The sequence below is a fragment of the Colletotrichum scovillei genome, assembly GCF_011075155.1.
Source record: "Colletotrichum scovillei strain TJNH1 chromosome Unknown Contig00009, whole genome shotgun sequence".
In the NCBI taxonomy this organism is placed as follows: Eukaryota; Fungi; Ascomycota; class Sordariomycetes; order Glomerellales; family Glomerellaceae; genus Colletotrichum; species Colletotrichum scovillei.
This window is the reverse complement of record NW_023336267.1, coordinates 5,068,978-5,087,100: the sequence shown is the minus strand read 5'-3', so window position 1 is coordinate 5,087,100 and position 18,123 is coordinate 5,068,978. Positions and strand designations below refer to the sequence as shown.

Here is an 18,123-nt window from a genome sequence, read left to right as displayed (position 1 = left end):
CCCTCCGGTCCAGTGTGGGAATGCTGAGTCATCGGATCTCCTCACCGAGAACTCCTCTCCACCGAACTGTGTGCACTCGGCCAGGTCGGTATATCTCGGTGTGAATGAACCTCACCGAATTGCATTTCCCATCATGCCACCCCGATACACTGGTTGAAAGCTTAGCGGCTGTTGAAACATTCACGAAAAAGCCTTGCTTAAATACATCTCATCCATCAGATGGAGCAGCAACCTACAGCCCAGCTATTCAGACGATGCCTCAGTGTCACCGTAATGCTTCGACACTCAAGTCAATAGCGTTGCAGTCGGTGACTAAGCAACTGCTTCTTTTCTTAGATCTCGCACACCGAGCGTCGTGGACCCCTAACATCCCGATATCCCTGACCCCTGCGCCGAGTCGACCTTGCGGTAGATCGTGCGACGAAACAGCCCCTCATGCAAAACGTCCATCACTGACCTTGACAGGCCCCGTCCAGCACCTGCACCAGAATGACACAAACCTGGAGGGTTGCTTGACGTCGCACGCATGATAGACCTCGACACCCCTTAAGCGCCCAATCCAAGCGCGAATAAGCGTCCGGTCCCCCGGGGGCACATTGGCGCGTCTCAAGACCGTTCAACGTCCGCCCGCTCGGTCCTCGATGCACACCGCGCCCCCCGTGGGGGAACCCGGTCCAAAGTCAAAGGTTCTGCGACACAAGAGCAGACCGCATGACATCAAATACCACACCAGATAACCCCTTCTCCGACCACATGCGAGCAGGAGCTGGAACCAGGGGCCCTCCCAACTTGTTTGGTGTTTCTTGGCTCCATATTTGTCGGATCGGCCGGCGGGATATATCAAACGTCGACGTCGCCTCTTGAGCTCTTCCAAGCTTGTTTCCAGAAACAGACGACGCAGCTATTGCTAGAATCTTCACCAAGCTCAACCTTTCGCCTACTGATCGCCCAAAATGTCCAATGAGTTGGCTAGCCAGGCGGGCTGGGAAGCCAACCCGCTATCCTTCCTGTACCGCCAGGCCGTCATCACACCAGCCGAGATCCCGGAAGAATTCGACTTGTCTGATTGCACTCTCATTATGACGGGTGCTAGTAGTGGCCTCGGGCTCGAAGCCAGCCGTCAGTTCCTCGAGCGCTCACTCGGTCGCCTCATTATGGGCGTCCGCAACACATCAAAGGGGGAGGCCCTCGCCGAAGGCCTACGACGGGAGTTCCCGATGGCGCAGATCCAAGTATGGCACCTGGAAATGGAGTCATACGAGAGCGTCAGGAACTTTGTTGCGCGGTGCAAGAAGGAGCTGACGCGGATCGACATCGTCATTCTCAACGCCGCGGTGGTCGCCCAAAACTTTATAGTATCGCGAGAAGGCCACGAGTTGATGCTTCAGGTCAACTTCCTATCAACTACATTACTAGCTCTGCTTCTGCTTCCAGTTATGAAACAGAAGAAACCGGCAGGAGACCAGGCGAGGCTCGTCATCGTCAGCTCAGATTTTACGTACTGGCATACGCCAGAAGAGGACATGGTGACGGGTTCCATGTTCAAGCCGGCCGACAAAGAAACCCTATGGGAGTCTGGGAAGAATTATCAGCAGTCGAAATTCCTGGGCCAGCTTTTCGTGTCAAAGCTTGCGACCTACGTCAACCCGAACCAGATCATTGTCAATCTCGCCAATTCGGGCCTCACCAGCGGTACCAACATCGTCAAGCCAGCAAGCGAGTCATGGTTCATGGGCCTGATGAAGAAAACTATCGGCCGCAGCGTGGAAGTTGGCGCTAGAAGCTATCTTGATGCGGCAATAGTAAAGGGCAGAGAGAGTCACGGAAGCTTCACCTCGGACGGACTCATCAAGCCGTAAGTCAAACTAAAAGAATCTCGTGGGCTGAGGATGAAGCGATCATGAAGCTAATGTGAGTTCAGATGGCCAGCTGTGATGTACACATCTGAGGGCAATGGCCTCAAGGAGAGGATATGGGCAGAGACGAAGAAGGAGCCTGGGTTCGCAGAGGCTTTTGCAGAGGTTGAAAAGGGCCTCTGAGCATTGAGAGTGCGCAAAACGTCGCACCTTCAGCTGGGAAAGAGATGTGTACTATGAATCACTAAGGAGGTTTTTTAATATTTGGTGAAATTCCCCAATAGCCTATAAAGTTGAGGCTGGCGTGTGCACGTACGGCGTTGTCAAGCGGATATAGCTCAAGAAGCAAACTAGGATATATGAGATGAGCATTCAACCTACTTGGTCAACAAACGGCGACTGCTTTACGCCTATGTGCATACAACTTTAGGCGGAAATACAAGCTAAGCTACCTTGGCTTGCCAAGATACGCACAGGTCTCCTATCAGTTGCAAAGGTTCTCCGGAAAGGACGGCTAGACGAAGAGCACATTGTGTATCGTCTGAGATGCCGATGACTTACTTTCCATATGGGTCGCAGGTTCAAGCTTAACTGTAGCTGTACTCAATCATTGGCCGTCCTCCATGATGGCACATAGGCGGCTCGCACCCTGGAATGATGTGAATTATTTGGTCACGTCTGAATGTCCTGAATCAGTGACCATAGCAGCATTTGGGATCAGAGGACGTGTCAAGTCATTGCCAGCTCTCTAAGTATCTAGATTACAAACGCCCTGAAGGCATTAGGCAACCAAGCAAATTCGTCTTAGATGCCTGCCTTCAAGCTCAATACAGCCATGCAACGGTCAATACCTTTCGAATTCGAGATTGAGTTTCAGCTGCCTGCTTGACCCACCTTTTGGTGTCTGAGTTACCTTCCTTTGTGGTCTGTACGGTATCACCATACTTTAACTTTCACTTAATGCCTTGATCATCGGAGAAACATCGTTGGAAGGTATATAATCCATCTTTCTCCCTGCAATCCTCTGTAACATCTTCACTCTGCATCATCTCAACATCCATCTATTGACTTCCACCTTCGTCTCAACTGACGTTACAATCAACAGTTCACCGTTCTACAGACCAAAAGTACAAAATGGCTTCCGTACCCACGCTTCGAGAGCTTGCAAAGCAAGTCTCTGAATCCATCTCAGACGAACATCTCGCCGGTAGTACGTTTGCTATTGGCGGTGAGATCCCAATTGAGCAGCCCAAAGACGAATCTAGCCCTACGACTCAGGTTGTGTCTTCTTCGGTCGTTCTTCGGTGGGACAATCCGGGGGAACATCCTGGCCCCCAGCGAGTCTCCTTCCCAGTCGCTTCAGATGACGACGCTGTCGCCTTCAATCACCTCCTCAAAGCCTCTGAAAAGGCTACATTCGGTCTCAACGGACGGCACGAATTCGATGAAACGTACCGCAAGGCTCAGAAGCTCGGTGCGGGTGATTTCTGCACCACCTTCTGCCCATATGAAACAGGCATCATCGACGCTGTTTGCCAGGTTCTTCTCCCTAGCTACGATACGGACGAAGACACGCGGGCAATCCGGGCGGAGCTGTACAATATGAATGTAAGTGGGTTGATGTATGGTGGTCTACGATCTCGATCTCTCTGACATGACCTTCTACAGATCTACTCTGGTCCTTCGGGCAAGTTCAAGGCGCACGTCGATACTCCTCGTTCGCCCTACCAGATTGGCTCTTTGGTTGTCTGTCTTCCGATGAAGCATGAGGGTGGCGAGCTGGCAGTGAGACATTTTGGACAGACTCACACCTTTGACTGGGCCAAGAACTCCAACAACTCCGTCATTCAGTGGGCGGCCTTCTACAGCGACTGCGAACATGAAGTGCTCGAGGTCAAGTCCGGTCACAGAGTTACACTCACATACAACTTATATGCCACAGCAGGAAACGGAGAACTCGCAGGTGAAACGTCTGCTTTCAGCCCTACTTCGCTGCCACTCTATAGCCAGATCGTAGACTTGCTCGGCTCCAAGAAATTCCAGTCCAAGGACAGACTTCTGGGAGTCTACAGCACGCACGCGTATCCTCACACCGAAAAGGAACACGGCCTTCCGTTCTGCCTCAAGGGTCTTGACATGGTGCTCTACAACACCTTCAAGAGCCTAGGCTTGAAAGTCAACTTGTGTGCCATTCTCGAAAACCCGAAAGGCTTTTGCAGACGTAAGCTTTACAATGGAGAGTTTTCCGATGAGGATTCAGATACCGAGCCAACGCAGAAGGTGACATTGGCGAAGAACGATAGCGGGGACAAATTTGACTCGGACGGCGACGATAGCGGGGACCAATCTGACTCGGACGACGACGATAGTAATAAGTACTACACCAGAACCGTCGGATACATCAATCAAGCATTCTCCACTGACGAGCTGGTTGAGGACGACGATGATCTGAAAAGCATCATCAGCCGGGCCATGAGAACCAACAAGGTCAAGTTCGACGCCAGCAAGATCATCTGGCTGAACAAGAACAATGGCGAGTCGAATATGCAGGTGTCATATATGGCAGTACGTTTCCCCGTTGCCCACGTTGAGATTTGAAATTAGCTAACACGTACTTGCAGTACGGCAATGAGCCATCCTCCGAGGAAATCTACTCATACTTTGCGATGGTCATTGAGATCCCTGGTGTTGGAGTGAATGCAAGCGATAACGCGGAAGCGTAGAATCATGCGCCATATTGATGGAAAGGAATTCGGGGTAAGAAACGTCGGTAGAGATACCGACAGGAAACATGCCCGCGGGATGGAATCAAGTATCAGTGTATCTTTAAATGAATTGGTAACAAATCATCTTCAAGTTTACGAAGACTAGCGTATTATGAACGAAACAGGTTCATGGAATGGTAAACGATCGCAGCCTACCTTAGCAGCAAGGTACCGTCCATGTTCAGGTCCAGGTTTCGAGGTGACGGCACGGAACCAACATTTCCCCGATCGGGCCTGCAGCGAAAATGGAACCTTTTCAGGCAACCGCCCAATGTTCCAAACTATGCCGTATATTCTTTCCAAGTTCCTTTCCCACGTCACAACGAGCATGAGCCCACGTATATGCTCGTGCACTCTCTGTGGGTGGGTCGTCGTCGATGCACCAGGCAGCGTTTCTTGGTTGAATCAGTTCCGCGGAGGTAAGTGCTCTAGGTTTGTTTTCGGAGTATGAAGCATACTCATCTGATCCGAAGTCACTTCAAGCCCAGATGGCGTTATTCTCACCGGTGTTGGCTTATACGATGATCCGGCAAGGGGCGCATTCATCGCCCCAGTCGACCACAAGCGTCGTTGGGATGACCCAACCTACGACAGTACAGATGAAGACCAATTTGGTGCTATGGGCTTCCCGCCAGTTGACGGAAGGCACGGCTTTATTTTTCATGATGCCTGCTGGGGTCTCTTAGAGAAAGCCTTCCATCCGAGTCCAGTTCCCTTATCGAGACTGTCCGACGTCTGCGAATCACTCCCATTTCCGCTACTGTCAGTAGGTATCAGCTGGGGCCACGACTACGGGGGAGCCAGTATCGTCGATAATGAACACCACTTTCCGTTCGAGGACAGATTTTTCGATCGCGACTACATGGATCCCGACCCCGTTCTCAGCGCCAACCCGTACGAAGCTGACGAGGCCCACAACCTGCTCACCGAGGCACCCGAAGAGCCGCCAAGTCCACAAGGGCTTAATCCCAATACAATAGAGCCAGAGCAAGACAACTTCTATGCGCTCCCAGAAGAGTTACGGTCAGCGATCGCCATTTTCCTGCCGACATTGGATGTATTGAACCTACGGTTGGCCTCACGTTCGTTCTGGACGATTTTCAATAGTCAACAGTTCTGGGCCTCGAGATTCAAACATAAGTCAGACCGCTCATGGCTTCTCGAATCCCAGGACGGGGCTCAGCCTCGGGACTGGAGATGGCTGTATCTTTGAACCAATAATGCGCACATAGGTCCTAGCCTCCAGAACAGGATTCGTGTTTGGAACCTGGCCCAGAAAGTTGTGGCAGCTCTGGACTTCCAATGGGTCGACAGTGGTTCAGAACCTTCCCAGCAGCAAGGCCCGACCCAGCGTTTAAAAGTGTCGGGAGACTTGTGGGAGAGACCGAGCGGGCCACACCACTCCCACGTGGATAAAGGTTGCCTTCTCCGCGAAACGTACCGGTTGACCATCCCTGAAGACTTATCGACGGTTTCTGTCTGGTCCATTCCCGTAGGAGATATTCTGTACATCGCTGGACTGAAGTTTGCCACGGCCACAGGCGATGTTCGTCAAATAGGCTACAGAACTACTGTCGAGCAGTCCGTGGAGATTTCAGACATAATCGGCTTCAAGCTAGCTGTGGGAGAAAGGGGGATTCAAGCTTTGCAATGCATCAATCAAAATTCCCATACCTCCCACTGGCTCGGCAGTCCGGGGACGTCGCTCAAGACAATGCGCTTCAATGTAGGCGAGCGCATCAACTACCTTGACATTGGATTTGATGTGAGTCAAGTGGACCTTTTAAGCTTTGTCCTATGCAAGTATGCTGACTTCACAGGGTTGCAAAGTTGTGAGCTTGGCTATCTTTCCCCAGTCTTCATCTATCGCAAGACTAGCACAGGATGACAACAGATTGAGAAATATGGGGTTGTGGTATCCCGAAGTCCCGGGACCAGACCTCTGCTTGAACGAAGCTTCCTTCGCCCCCAGGGAACTCTACTTGGACGGATTCAAACCACTATTTTGGACCTCCTTCGGCGGCCCAGGTGGTGCCCACCTCCGAAAACTCAACAATCTCAGGGTCGTCCTGGGCCCCGCCGGCATACGCCGCATCGACTTCACATACAACACTCCAGAACTCGATAGAGAGTTCGGTTGCCAAATGCCTGGAGATGTGACAAAGGAAATCAACTTTAAAATCGACGGAGCAGGAGGCGAACTCATCACTGCGGTCGAAATTCTTCAGGAAAATGTTGATCCCAAAGATGCTTACGCATGGATGGTGGAAGAAGGATTCATCGCTGCATTCAATGTGAGTTGCCCATATTCACCTGTCCGTTTTCCAAAGTCTCCCGCAAGAGATGTGCGCTGAAGGAATCACGTTGAGGTGTCCACGAACCGAGGAAGGAGCTGCTTCTTCTCCATTCAAGATAACTTGCCAAGCAATACTTCGTTTCTAGTCGCCGCAGGTCCTGGAGAGGCCATCACTGGGTTTTATGGAATCCAGGTAAGCGCGTCCGCATACTTACACCGCGTGTCTTCTTGCGAGGCATCTTTCATTAACTGACGAGAGTAGCATTCCCATGAGGGTAGTAGCATTTCAGCTCTGGGTGTCATCTCCGAAGCGATCGAAGGAAGTTGAAGATTGAGTTGATACCGGGATAAGGTAGAAATCGTCCGTTAGCCCCCAAGTTCTGGGGGCCCAAGTTCTGTGGAGGGCCGGGAATCGGGTTGTTGCCCAGTCTTGAAGTCTGCCGTTACCGAATGATTAGCCATGTTATTACGCATGTCACGCTATCGTGAATTTCGAAAGGCACCTCCGGCGACGGACTTTTGTGGAGTTTTCCCTGAACTTGTAAGAGCATGAACGAGGAAAAGGAAGGGAAGGGAGTAGGGTGAACCTGAGAAACGTCATTTCGACAGAAAAAAGAAGAGATGACTTGAAGGCTTCCATTAGATACAATTAGAGATGCGACACTCTTGAAATGACTTGCGAAAGAGGTGGCATTTCATTCACTTCAACCCTTAATAATACTGACGGGGTCAGCTACTTAGTCACAAAAGCCTTAGTGCACTCAGTATGAAGTCAAACGCAGCCCAGCTTCCTTTTTGGAATGTATCGGAGGTACGGATACATGAGGTGGAACAGCGCATGTAATGTTTGCCGTTACCCCTGTTTACCTTGCGTAAAACAAATGGCCCCCCTGGCCTGTTCACTTTAGGCACCTAGCTTGCCGCGTCGCGAAAAGTCGCGTCTTTCACTGGTGTGCAGGTTGGTCAGAAAGCCTACACTTCAGATACACTGCTGCTGCGTTTGTCCCTCAGCAAACCTTTCACTCGCCATACTACCTTAGCGTTCCTCAGCTCGCTCAGTGGAGTAATTCTGCCTTTGTACAAGTTCCTGTCCTTAACGCTGTTTCTCATGTCCTTCCCTGCCTATGTACTTGATCCTACCTTATCACAAGTCGCTGACGACTGCAACGATTCTCGCAAAGGGGGACGTGCTTCAGAACATAGGCCGACCCACCCTCATCTACCCGTATTCTCACCTCATTCATCACTTTCAGTGCGATAACGGACGTGCTCATAGAGCTTCACTCCCAGGTTTAACGACGTATTTCAACCTGCGCGCAGAAATCTTACAACTCGTGTTGCACGCGACTCACGTGTAAATATTGCCTTCAAGGCCTACCTATGTGAGCCTCATTCAGGCCCAAGACGTCATCTCAAAACAGCCACTGTGACGGCTCGAGTGGTCACATCCAGCCTCTCATGTCCAATGCTCGCGCTAAGTCAGAGGCAGCGTAAGTCCTTCATAACCTTACTCATCACCATATCAACACCTTTCATTCAATCATTGAACCGTACTCAACATCTCATAAGCTGACCGACCGTTGTCTTCACGACGTACAGCATCCTGGGCATAGACTGGGGCAGCACCGCCATACGTGCAACCATTTGCATCCGCAAGACCAAGGAGCTGCACCCAATTTGGAACCACGGCGCGGTTCCTGGACATGACATCCGCTATCAGACAGGCGCCTTCAACTCAACTCTCTACGTCGACGATCGAGGCGGCATAGTGTACACGGGCGAGGTGTACAACCAAAGCTGCACGCCCATCCCCTCAAAATGGTTCCTGTGCGAAGACCGCGAGACCGGCAACCCACTTCTCGATGGGCTCTTGGCGAAGTTCAGAGGCATGGAGAAGCGGATCCGCAGGGCTCTTGAAGCCATTGTGAGGACCGTATTTCAGGAGGTGACAACTTTCTGTACCGATCGCGCGCTTCATATTGACGAGGTTGGCCTGTCGCATCCAGCGCACTGGACAGCCCAGGAACTGTCCAACTACGAGAACCTGATTGCCGCCGTCATGATGGAGTCTAATACGTTTACAAAAGCACACGGTCGCATCAAGCTTCATGTGGAGAGTCTGGCGTCGGCTCACTTTCTCTTCTCGAGCCCGCGTCACATGAAGCAGATACTCACCAAGGTGGATGAGCCTTGTCATCTGGTCTTTCTTGATTTTGGAGGTCACACAATGGTGAGTCAGCTGTAGCGATGTTTGGGGATTCACGATCTCAGCATGGAGAGTTACTAACCGCGGTGGCGCAGAACGGCTGCATATTCAGCGCCGTACGACGGAGTGGCGACGAGTTGAATTATTTCCAAGTTGGGGAACCCTTTAGTAAGTCCAATCACATTATCAATACGTACGCCCACAGAGCCACGTCTAATGAACGACCGATCAGCCGCTCATGGCGGTACACAGCTATGGGAGAAAAGAGTTGATGATTTCGCAACAAATTACGTCGAAAAGTCACTCAAATCGACTCTACTCCCGAGCCAACGAGCAGACCTTTTGGAGATGTTCCACTTGAAAATCAAGAGGCTACAAACAGGCTTGTTCGCGAGCATGGTCTTGCACGCAGAAGATCCAGACAACCACGGTAGCATATCAGTACACTTACGCGCGACCGATGCCAGGCAATGCTTCCTCGACGGGCTAGAAACCCCCCTCAGACTCGCCAGGAAGAAGATTGACGCCGCTGTCGCCTTGGGCTCAAACGTCAAGATAGTTCTGTCTGGCGGCAGTGGCAAGAACGCTTTAGTGCAGGCGAATCTTCAGCAAGTTTGTGCTCAACTCAAGATTGACGGGCCGTTCCTCTTTTACGAGGCGGTGGGTGAGAAAGAGTATGTAGATTGGAACCTCGAAATTTCGCAAGGCTCGGAGATGAATAAGTTGCTAATGCGTCCTGCGTCTCGACAGCTCTTTCAACATCAGCAAGGGCGCTGCTCTTGCGGCGGTCGATAATATTACGGTGAAGAAATTCATTGACAGGGGCGCTGCTTTCGGGTTCCAAACAGGTCGCCCGTCAGAGGGCGCCAATGGCAGCTTCATAAGCTGGGATAATACAGCCTTTCTGGCTCTTGATTCTGTAAGATTTCCCCTGACCTCCAGCTACCCACTTAGGTCTTTGTGTTCTCGACCCGGTCTATGGACGTGCGTTCCTAGATGCCGATTAATCATCTTGATTTTCCCACTGACAAATGCTCGATCTGGCAGGAAGGTCCCCATTACTTTAGAAAGCGCTACAGCGGGACGACGAGGCTCAAGATCGTCTGTGACCCTCAGCTTCAAGCCTCTGCCAAATGGGATCACGTTCCAGCAACGTGTTGCTACGACATTCTCGAATTAGCACCGCCTACCAAAGGCCACTGGGAATTCTGCTTACAGCTGCATGACTTCGGGGACGGCAAGCTGGGGCTGACACTTCGAAAGAACAAACTATCGTGGAAGGGCAAAGCCGTATTGAATAAGACGACCTACGGCCCTTTCCCCCTCGAATACGACACGTCTTCGAGGTGTTGCCTGATCAACCTGGACCGGGTGAAGACCGAGAGTACCGACTTTGAGAGTGGCATCCTCTTGACCGAGGACGGGAAGCTTGTGCCGTGCGACCCGGAGGCAGTGAACGATCAAATTCAGGACTTACAAAAGGAGAACAATGATCGACTGAAGGAAGCGAGCGCGACCAATACGTCCAAGCCGCAAAAGGCAGAGGAGCAGCAAGAGAAGCAGGGACAGCAGCAGGAACAACAGAAAATCAAAGCGGCAGGAAAGCGGCCCAGGTCCACGTCGGTTTCTCAGATGAGGGGCAGTGGGAAGCCGCATAAGAAGTCCGGCCGTGATGACGATAGAGGACAGGAACCGGCCTACAAGAAACGACTCATGAAGCGGTAGGACAACACGAAATGACGGAGGCAGCAAGCAGGCGGGTCGTGAACTTAACAAGCCTTGGTTGAGTGCTCAATGTACCTAGATACCGTGCCTTCCTAGCTCCCTCGCCTTGGGATTGTATTTACTAGTACTTATTGTTTCAGAGAAGACGCCCAAAAACACAAAGACATTTGTGCCGCAAAGGCCGCGAATAGAGCCCTTCATATGGCCAGAAGTCATAGACATCAATGAAGATGAAATCTGAATGCCGACCATGCAAGTAAATACCTCTTGAGAATAGTTTTACCGCCGCTCTCCCTCAGCATCACTTGGGCCGTCAAATATCTGCACTTCGGATGATACCCTGAAGTCGCCTTCATTGGAGGTAACGACACGGTTCGCGAATAGCAACCAGAAGTTCGGGACTTCGACATAGAGATGACATATTAACTTGCAATGTGTGTTTCACACTTCAATGGAGGAAGCAAGCCGGCTTGCAGCACTTCTTGCAGCAAAATAATGCAAAGAAGATATGGAGGGTGTGTCGCATATGAAGTCGTTACATTATTGAGCAATCTACTCATTGACCTGGTGTCCCAAAGGTGACCGCGTAATAAACTTGAATGGAACTCTGTTATCTTATTTTCAAGTAATTGCACACATCACGATGATCTTACCAAATTCATCATCGCACTTCAAGACTCCCATCCACACAAAGTGCCTGTGGTCTGCAAGCCACCTGGCCACGCTAGGGTCTTGCCGGCGCTATCCATAACGCCCAAGACGGCACATCGGCAACGGCCACAGCCCCTGCGTTGACTTGCAGGCTTTGAGCGGATATCTTCACGCAAGGGCAAACGCTGTTAAAACAAGGGTTCATGCAATTGACCTTGTCTTTCTGTGTTGGATGTTCCGCGCGCCCAGACGCAGTAATCATCCAAAACGGCATCCACCTAAATACATGTTTGCTTGGTGAGTACCACCAGCCCTCATTGTCCTCTTAGATTGGCGGACAAGATCAGCCGGCCTGATTATAATCTCCCGATAAGGGCTAAGAAGTTTTCCCGTGTTTTATTATGTCGAAACGGTGTAAAGATTGCGTTGTGTAATGCACTTTCCTTGCCGAGTTGAATGTCAATACCTGGTCCAGACGGACAATCCACTGTCGCTGCATGCCGCGCCTCAGCAAACATCAAGTACAGTATACGCCTGTGATCATCAGCGTTGTCGGATAGTAGGCTCAATAGATTTCTAAGTCCATATGGAAGATTTCCAATTTATCAGACATAATCGCGGTATCAGTATCGAGTATCGACTAGGTAGAAAGAAGCAAACGGATGGTAGCTCCACAACAGAACAATTAGAGTTCGCTTGACCACTTTACAACACATGAGTAGAAAACAGCATCGGTATTCAATTTTGCCATCTCGTTTGCCTTACAACCACAGTTTATAACGGAAAAACTCACGAAGTCACGCCCCCATTAGCAGATCGAGGCCGTATGGTGTTGCCAACGGGCTTGAGCGCTTTATCTCACATGATGGCGGTGTCTGTACCGCAACAAGGTTTCCAGGCTAGGGACTACTGCTGAACATCGCGAAACCTTCTCTCTTGACCATGAGGCTTGATATGTATGTGACTCTGTTCGTTGAGAACACTTGAGAATAGTCAATCCTTTAGGGATTACCGTCGGAGAATGGAGTGCCAAGCCAAGCTCTTTAGCGGTCCAACGATCTCTCTAGTGACTGCTGGCTGACGTGTTTTCTTTCATTAGAATGCGTTCATAAAACTAATGCCCGTCGGGCTGGGATTCACATAGCTCGACGTCTTGGCGATGTCGATTTACACAGAAGACTGCTGCCCTAAGAAGAGTTGGATTGAAAATTGCTAGTTATAGTCATTGAGGTTTTGTCTTTTCCTTTTCTAAGCTGACAGTATTGACATCGTGTCTTGATGTGTAGGTTTATGTGATCAGAACAACTAGCTGATTATTTACTATCGAAAGGAGGCGGTACAAGGTCGGAAAGCCTACGAGATCAATACCATCGATCTGCCATGGATTATCTATCAGATTCCGATGTCCGGTCAAGAACACTCACCAGCAGCGTTTCACCGATGAAATGAAACAGTAATCAAGGATGAAGATCTAATTATTCAGTCTGTTATCATGCTGGTCCGGAGGAAGGTGCGTAATGAGTTCTTGTGGACCTTCCCTATTTGCAGGTACGTAACTTATAGGAGAATTTGGAACTCGATTCTATTAGCCTTGTCACATGGTCACCAAATATCAAGCTTCACATGCACTCAAACTACCTTATACTACAATCCTTTCTTAGGCTCAAAGTCGTATCAACTCACGTCCAAAGACATTTCATCCCGTCCCTTCTCTTTAGATGCTGTGTCATTGGGCAGACGTTACAGCTTGATAATCACGATGTTCATGGCCAATGGGACATTGTGACTTTGGGGTGGAAGCAGTGGTATCATTACATTACTTTATGACTGAGATGCCAGAGTCAAAATATCAGCTCCCGCGAGCTGTAGCATTGAGCCCTCAGTGATACCCAAGTCACCAATCTCACTTCCAGAACTTGCTGACCTGGGTATTCGCATTGAATACATGCGAGCCTCTCGATAATGAACGGAGGAACAGCCATCGTCTGATTTTTAACTGGAACCGTTCCTTCCCTCGATCTCCATAGAATCTTCCTTCGCCTCACCCTCACGTGCTTTCGTTTTGACCCAACCACTGGCAAGCCAGGGACTGGGAAAAACAAAGGATTTTTGACCGCCCGCCCACATATCGATTAAATTGTGAGCCCATTCACAAATCTTAGATTTATTGAGCTGCCACAGGAGCAATCAGACTCCCTTCTACTTTCTCTTTTCTTTGTTGTGCTTTCCCTTCTTCTTCCCGCGCACACCCTCGATTCTGAGTCGTCTTCACCCACAACTCCCTTTCCTTCACTGCCAATTCATCTTTTCGATTCGCTCCATCGTCGCCAGATATCAAAAGAGACCCTTGCTTGAACGATACAGAGGCTGAATCCATCGCGATGGGCAAGCAAAAGTCTTCTTTGAAGGCTTGGTGCCACAGTCTCATCCCGCTCTTGCTCCTCGCTCTTGCGGTCAATGTCTGCCAGGCTCGTGGCAGAGGTAAGGGCTATCAATCTCACGTCAATGCGGTTCCATCTAACCATCCTATCCCTCCCTCTAGACCATAAGAAGCGAGACGATGTCACCGGATCACTCGCCTCAACCGCTTCCACCGACGGAACCAGTCTTTCCATCTCCACCTCTGAACTCCAGGAAGGTCGCGTTATCACTCGCATTGTGACCACCTCTATTCTCATCACGCTTCCCTGTGGCGCGTCTGAAGGCTCTTCTTCCTTCAGCTCCGACCTGATCACTACCCAGTCCTCTTCCCGCTATCTCAACACAACTACAGGTTCTGAAAGCAGCCTGGTTCGATCCTCGAACTCTACAATCATCCACTCTGCTTCCTCTTCCAGCCGTACCAACTGGAATACGACTGCAGTCAATCATGGATCCTCATCGACTGTTCTGAACTGGAACTCTACCATTGCCAGCCCAGTCGAGTCTTCATCGGGCTCTGCTTCCTCTTCCCAGAGTCACCAGCCAACTGTCTCGGGAGCGACATCGACTGAGACCGGAAATCGCGACCTGCCTGCGTCCTCTGCCAAATCACAATCCACCTCTCAGGAGAGCCAGGATGGTAGCACAAGTGATACTGCCCCCGCCTCTTCGCTGCAGACATCTTTGTCTGAAGGTGGTACAGCCCAGACCCCTGGTGCTACCACAGGTAATGGCCATACCCCAGCATCGACCACCTTTCTGCAACCATCTCAATCGTCCAGCAGCTTCTCCAGCGACTCAATCTCTATCGAATCTTCAATCTCAGATGTGACTACCGGTACACCTTCCATCAATGTGCCTCCGACGTCCCCCTCGGGTACTAATCGCAATGCTGAGACTTCATCCATGGCGGTATCTGTTTCCGGTGGTGGCAGCTCTCATTCAACGACCACTTCCGCATCAGCGACAGAGAACGATCAGCAGTCTACCAAGGTTCCCATCGTCTCCACCGAGGAAGACCAGAAGTCAACCAAGAAGGGCGATGATGACGATTCCAAGACATCTACCAAGAAGGGTAACGATGATGGCAAGACGTCTACCAAGAAGGGCAATGACGATGATGACAAGAAGTCTACCAAGCAAGATGATGATGACAACAAATCCACCAAGGCATCCCCGGGCAGCACCCAAAAGAGCATCGTCTCTACACACCATGCCTCTTCTACTCAGCACTCTGCGACTTCTACTTCAACTGCTGCTCCTGGAAGCAGTGGATCAAACGGTCCTAGTTCCACGGTCACATCTCCTACCTCTTCAGGGCATGGAGATCTCACGGCTTTCTACTTGACTGCCACAATCAAGCCTCCCGAAGGTGTCCAAACTTGGACTTGGCTCACTTGGACGTCTACCGAGGTCACCAAGACAACTACTCGTGATGGTCAGGCCTGGCCGACAATCTTCCCCGCATGGTCTTGCATCGGAGGACAACTTCTATGTCATCCAAAGTGCCTGATTCCTTTCCTCTTCTGCGATCTCCCAGCCCTCAATCTTCCGGGCCCGCTCGGTTTCCCTTGGGCCAAGGTATGTTCATCCCTCTATTTGACTCTTTGCACTTCTCGACGCATCCGCTAATGAAAACATCTAGCCGCCTCCCAAGAAGCCCAAGGGTAAGCCTCGCAAGGTCAGGAAAGACGACCCTACCGATCCCGAAGATCCCGAGGACGACGAATCGGAGCCATCTGAGACACCTACCTCCTCGTCTGAAGCCTCTTGCACAGCAACCACCACTGTCTACCCCGACTGCAATCAGGGATGTACCGCCAGCCCTATCGTGGGTTCTGACTCGTCAACAAGCTTCACCACCAGTTGTAACACGGCCACTTGCAGACCCTCCATCGTCTGCAGTACCACCGTCGATACTACCACAACAACGACCATCACGACCGTGTCTGCAACCCCTACAGAGAACTACTGTGGCGGCGTTGACTCGAGCTGTCAGAACTGCAAGGATAAGAGATCAGGTCTCTCGAAACGTTCCCAATTCGTCAAGTGGGATCCTCAGCCAGACCCTGAGATCCTCAGCGGACCTGATGGACTCACGAACTTTGCGACCTGGCCTGCGGGTAAACAAAACTGGTTCGACCGCGCTTGGAAGTATTTGGCTCACTACTGCGATGGTCTGGATCATTGGAGACCTCTTGGCGACTTCGTTGACGGCGCAAAGATGCTGGTCGGTTACTCTACAATGCATGCTGATGTCTGGGGAGACCAGCCTATGATGGGAGGTACCGGACCACTGTGGGGTTGTAGCGGAATCATCATCATTACGAAGAGAGGCATCTACACCAGTCACGTCTGGGAGGTGCCCAACTTTTGGAACCAAGGATTCGGGGAGTACGACATTGACAAGGAGTTCCGAGAGGGCGTTCTCGAGTTCCTGGAGACCGGCTCCGGTGATCGACCTGGCGATGGAGAATTCATCTTGCAGCCGAACAGGCCGAACAGACTGACGAACCCTCCGCCGCCTAGACCTGGCAACCCGATGCCAGATCCTGAAGACGGCACCAAAGGTCAGTTCCAGACACCCTATCCTGGAATCAAGCAACTCAAGGAGACGACCCCGATCTTCGACAACATCCCCGAGGACACTCTCCAAGTCATCTTCATCTACCCCCTTACTGGTGGACAATGGAGCAACCCTGTACCCCCGAACTATCCCGACTACTTGCCGCCCAGACATCCCGAGCGGCTGCAGCAATGGAAAGACTGGGTCTCCAACCACCTTGGCTTTCCCGCGGACAAGTTCACCAATGTGGGATATCACAAAGGCCCCGGGTACTGGCCCAATGCGGACGAGAACCACCCAATGGACAACTATGTCCCGCCCTATGGCCTCATCTGGTGGCAGTATCATCCAGCCCACGTCGTGGAGGTGCTTCCTGACGGCACGCAGATCCGCAAGCCTACCGTCAAGGTCTACTGGGAGACGTGGCCAGTCTACGAGTTCTCCTGGTGTCCCCCAGGCACTGAGCTGAAGCGTGACGAGAATGGAAGTGAGTCATGCCCAATGCCCGCCGCTCCTGCAAAGTCGTCCGCCGCGGCTTCCGGTGGCTCGGCTTCGGCTACCGGTTCCGTTGCTGCTTCCGCGTCTGCCACGGCCGGCTCTCCTGGTACTCAATCCTCCAGTCAAGCCTCGATGTCTGGCTCCCCTGGTGGTCAAACCTCCGACCGTGCCTCGATGTCCGGCTCCTCTGGAAGTCAATCCTTCGGTCGGATGTTGACCTCTGGTTCCCCTGTCAGCGACATCCCTTCTTCCAAGAGCAAGGTTGTCGTCTGGGTCACCGCCACTGCCGAAGTAACTGTTACCAACGACATCGATGTCACCCTGACTGTCACGCCCTCGGCTGCCGCTCCAAGCTCTACGGCTGAGATCTGGCGCATCGCCCGCATCACCCAGGACATTGCTTTAGGTGATGGCACCTCGAATCACACTGCGACAGTCAGTATTGTCCAGATCGAGGAAGGCAAGGAGGTCAACGTTGTCACGAACAGAGACAGCAATGGCGGAGGTCCTGTCAAGCTTCCTCATGAGCTTGTCATCACCGACAACTCGGGGGCTAAGTTGACCATTTCCTTCAAGGATGGTGATCAGCCCTACGAGCTCAAATCGGAGATCGGTGGTCATACCCAGGATTGGTCCATGAAGCAATGGGGCAACAAGATCGCCAACGGTCCTTGGTGCAAGATCATTAAGAACACTACGGGCGAGGTAAGCTCTTATATTCCATTCTCGTGGTCATCTCACATCATTCTTTGAACTTTAAGCCTAACTTTCTTCACCTTCTAGGGCGTAGTCAAGCGGTCTGCAGAGTGTCACTACCGTGCTTTTGGCCAATAGAGACCTCGAAGCTCATTCAATACCCCATTATCTCCCTTTTCAGCACATTCTGGATGAGACGGAAGTGTAGAATGCGAAGCACGAAATGAAAATCACGGAAAGGATATTGCGAAGGGTTGGCATAAGTGTTAGCCGACATAGATGCCAATGTCCGCTGTGGTAAGGCAGAGGATGGTATTCTCAATGCAATAAACCACGTTCATCATGCTATTCGTGAAATTGACCTTGATCCTTTTTTCTGTATCGCAATGACTGCTTGTGAACCCGTGCCATGAGAATCTTCCACAGGTAACGTGTCGTAATCT

The 18,123-nt window shown here is 51.2% G+C and overlaps 5 protein-coding genes across 5 annotated transcripts; all 5 read left to right on the top strand.

Annotated features, from left to right (window-relative positions):
* The first annotated feature begins 118 nt into the window (after window positions 1-118).
* HER10_EVM0005630 (retinol dehydrogenase 12) lies at window positions 119-2,328 on the top strand. The gene is made up of 2 exons (XM_035482990.1): window positions 119-1,855; window positions 1,922-2,328. Exons 1-2 carry the CDS (start codon window positions 954-956, stop codon window positions 2,037-2,039), a joined length of 1,020 nt encoding a protein of 339 aa, XP_035329373.1. The 5' UTR covers window positions 119-953; the 3' UTR covers window positions 2,040-2,328.
* Window positions 2,329-2,990: 662 nt separating this feature from the next.
* On the top strand, window positions 2,991-4,579 carry HER10_EVM0009428 (oxidoreductase; the record flags this gene model as incomplete). The annotated part of the gene is made up of 3 exons (XM_035478915.1): window positions 2,991-3,464; window positions 3,525-4,421; window positions 4,478-4,579. The coding sequence occupies 3 exons, from the start codon at window positions 2,991-2,993 to the stop codon at window positions 4,577-4,579; spliced, it is 1,473 nt and encodes a 490-aa protein (XP_035329857.1).
* Window positions 4,580-4,949: 370 nt separating this feature from the next.
* On the top strand, window positions 4,950-6,784 carry HER10_EVM0004163 (F-box domain-containing protein; the record flags this gene model as incomplete). The annotated part of the gene is made up of 4 exons (XM_035473815.1): window positions 4,950-5,040; window positions 5,095-5,824; window positions 5,861-6,386; window positions 6,452-6,784. 4 exons carry the CDS (start codon window positions 4,950-4,952, stop codon window positions 6,455-6,457), a joined length of 1,353 nt encoding a protein of 450 aa, XP_035329188.1. The 3' UTR covers window positions 6,458-6,784.
* A 1,591-nt stretch (window positions 6,785-8,375) lies between these two features.
* Window positions 8,376-10,848, top strand: HER10_EVM0003306 (uncharacterized protein; the record flags this gene model as incomplete). The annotated part of the gene is made up of 6 exons (XM_035472988.1): window positions 8,376-8,407; window positions 8,517-9,147; window positions 9,219-9,291; window positions 9,356-9,797; window positions 9,874-10,042; window positions 10,171-10,848. 6 exons carry the CDS (start codon window positions 8,376-8,378, stop codon window positions 10,846-10,848), a joined length of 2,025 nt encoding a protein of 674 aa, XP_035329068.1.
* A 3,032-nt stretch (window positions 10,849-13,880) lies between these two features.
* HER10_EVM0003474 (uncharacterized protein) lies at window positions 13,881-17,818 on the top strand (the record flags this gene model as incomplete). Its single annotated transcript, XM_035473149.1, has 4 exons — window positions 13,881-13,980; window positions 14,042-15,501; window positions 15,566-17,689; window positions 17,768-17,818. The coding sequence occupies 4 exons, from the start codon at window positions 13,881-13,883 to the stop codon at window positions 17,816-17,818; spliced, it is 3,735 nt and encodes a 1,244-aa protein (XP_035329092.1).
* Between the last annotated feature and the right edge of the window lie 305 nt (window positions 17,819-18,123).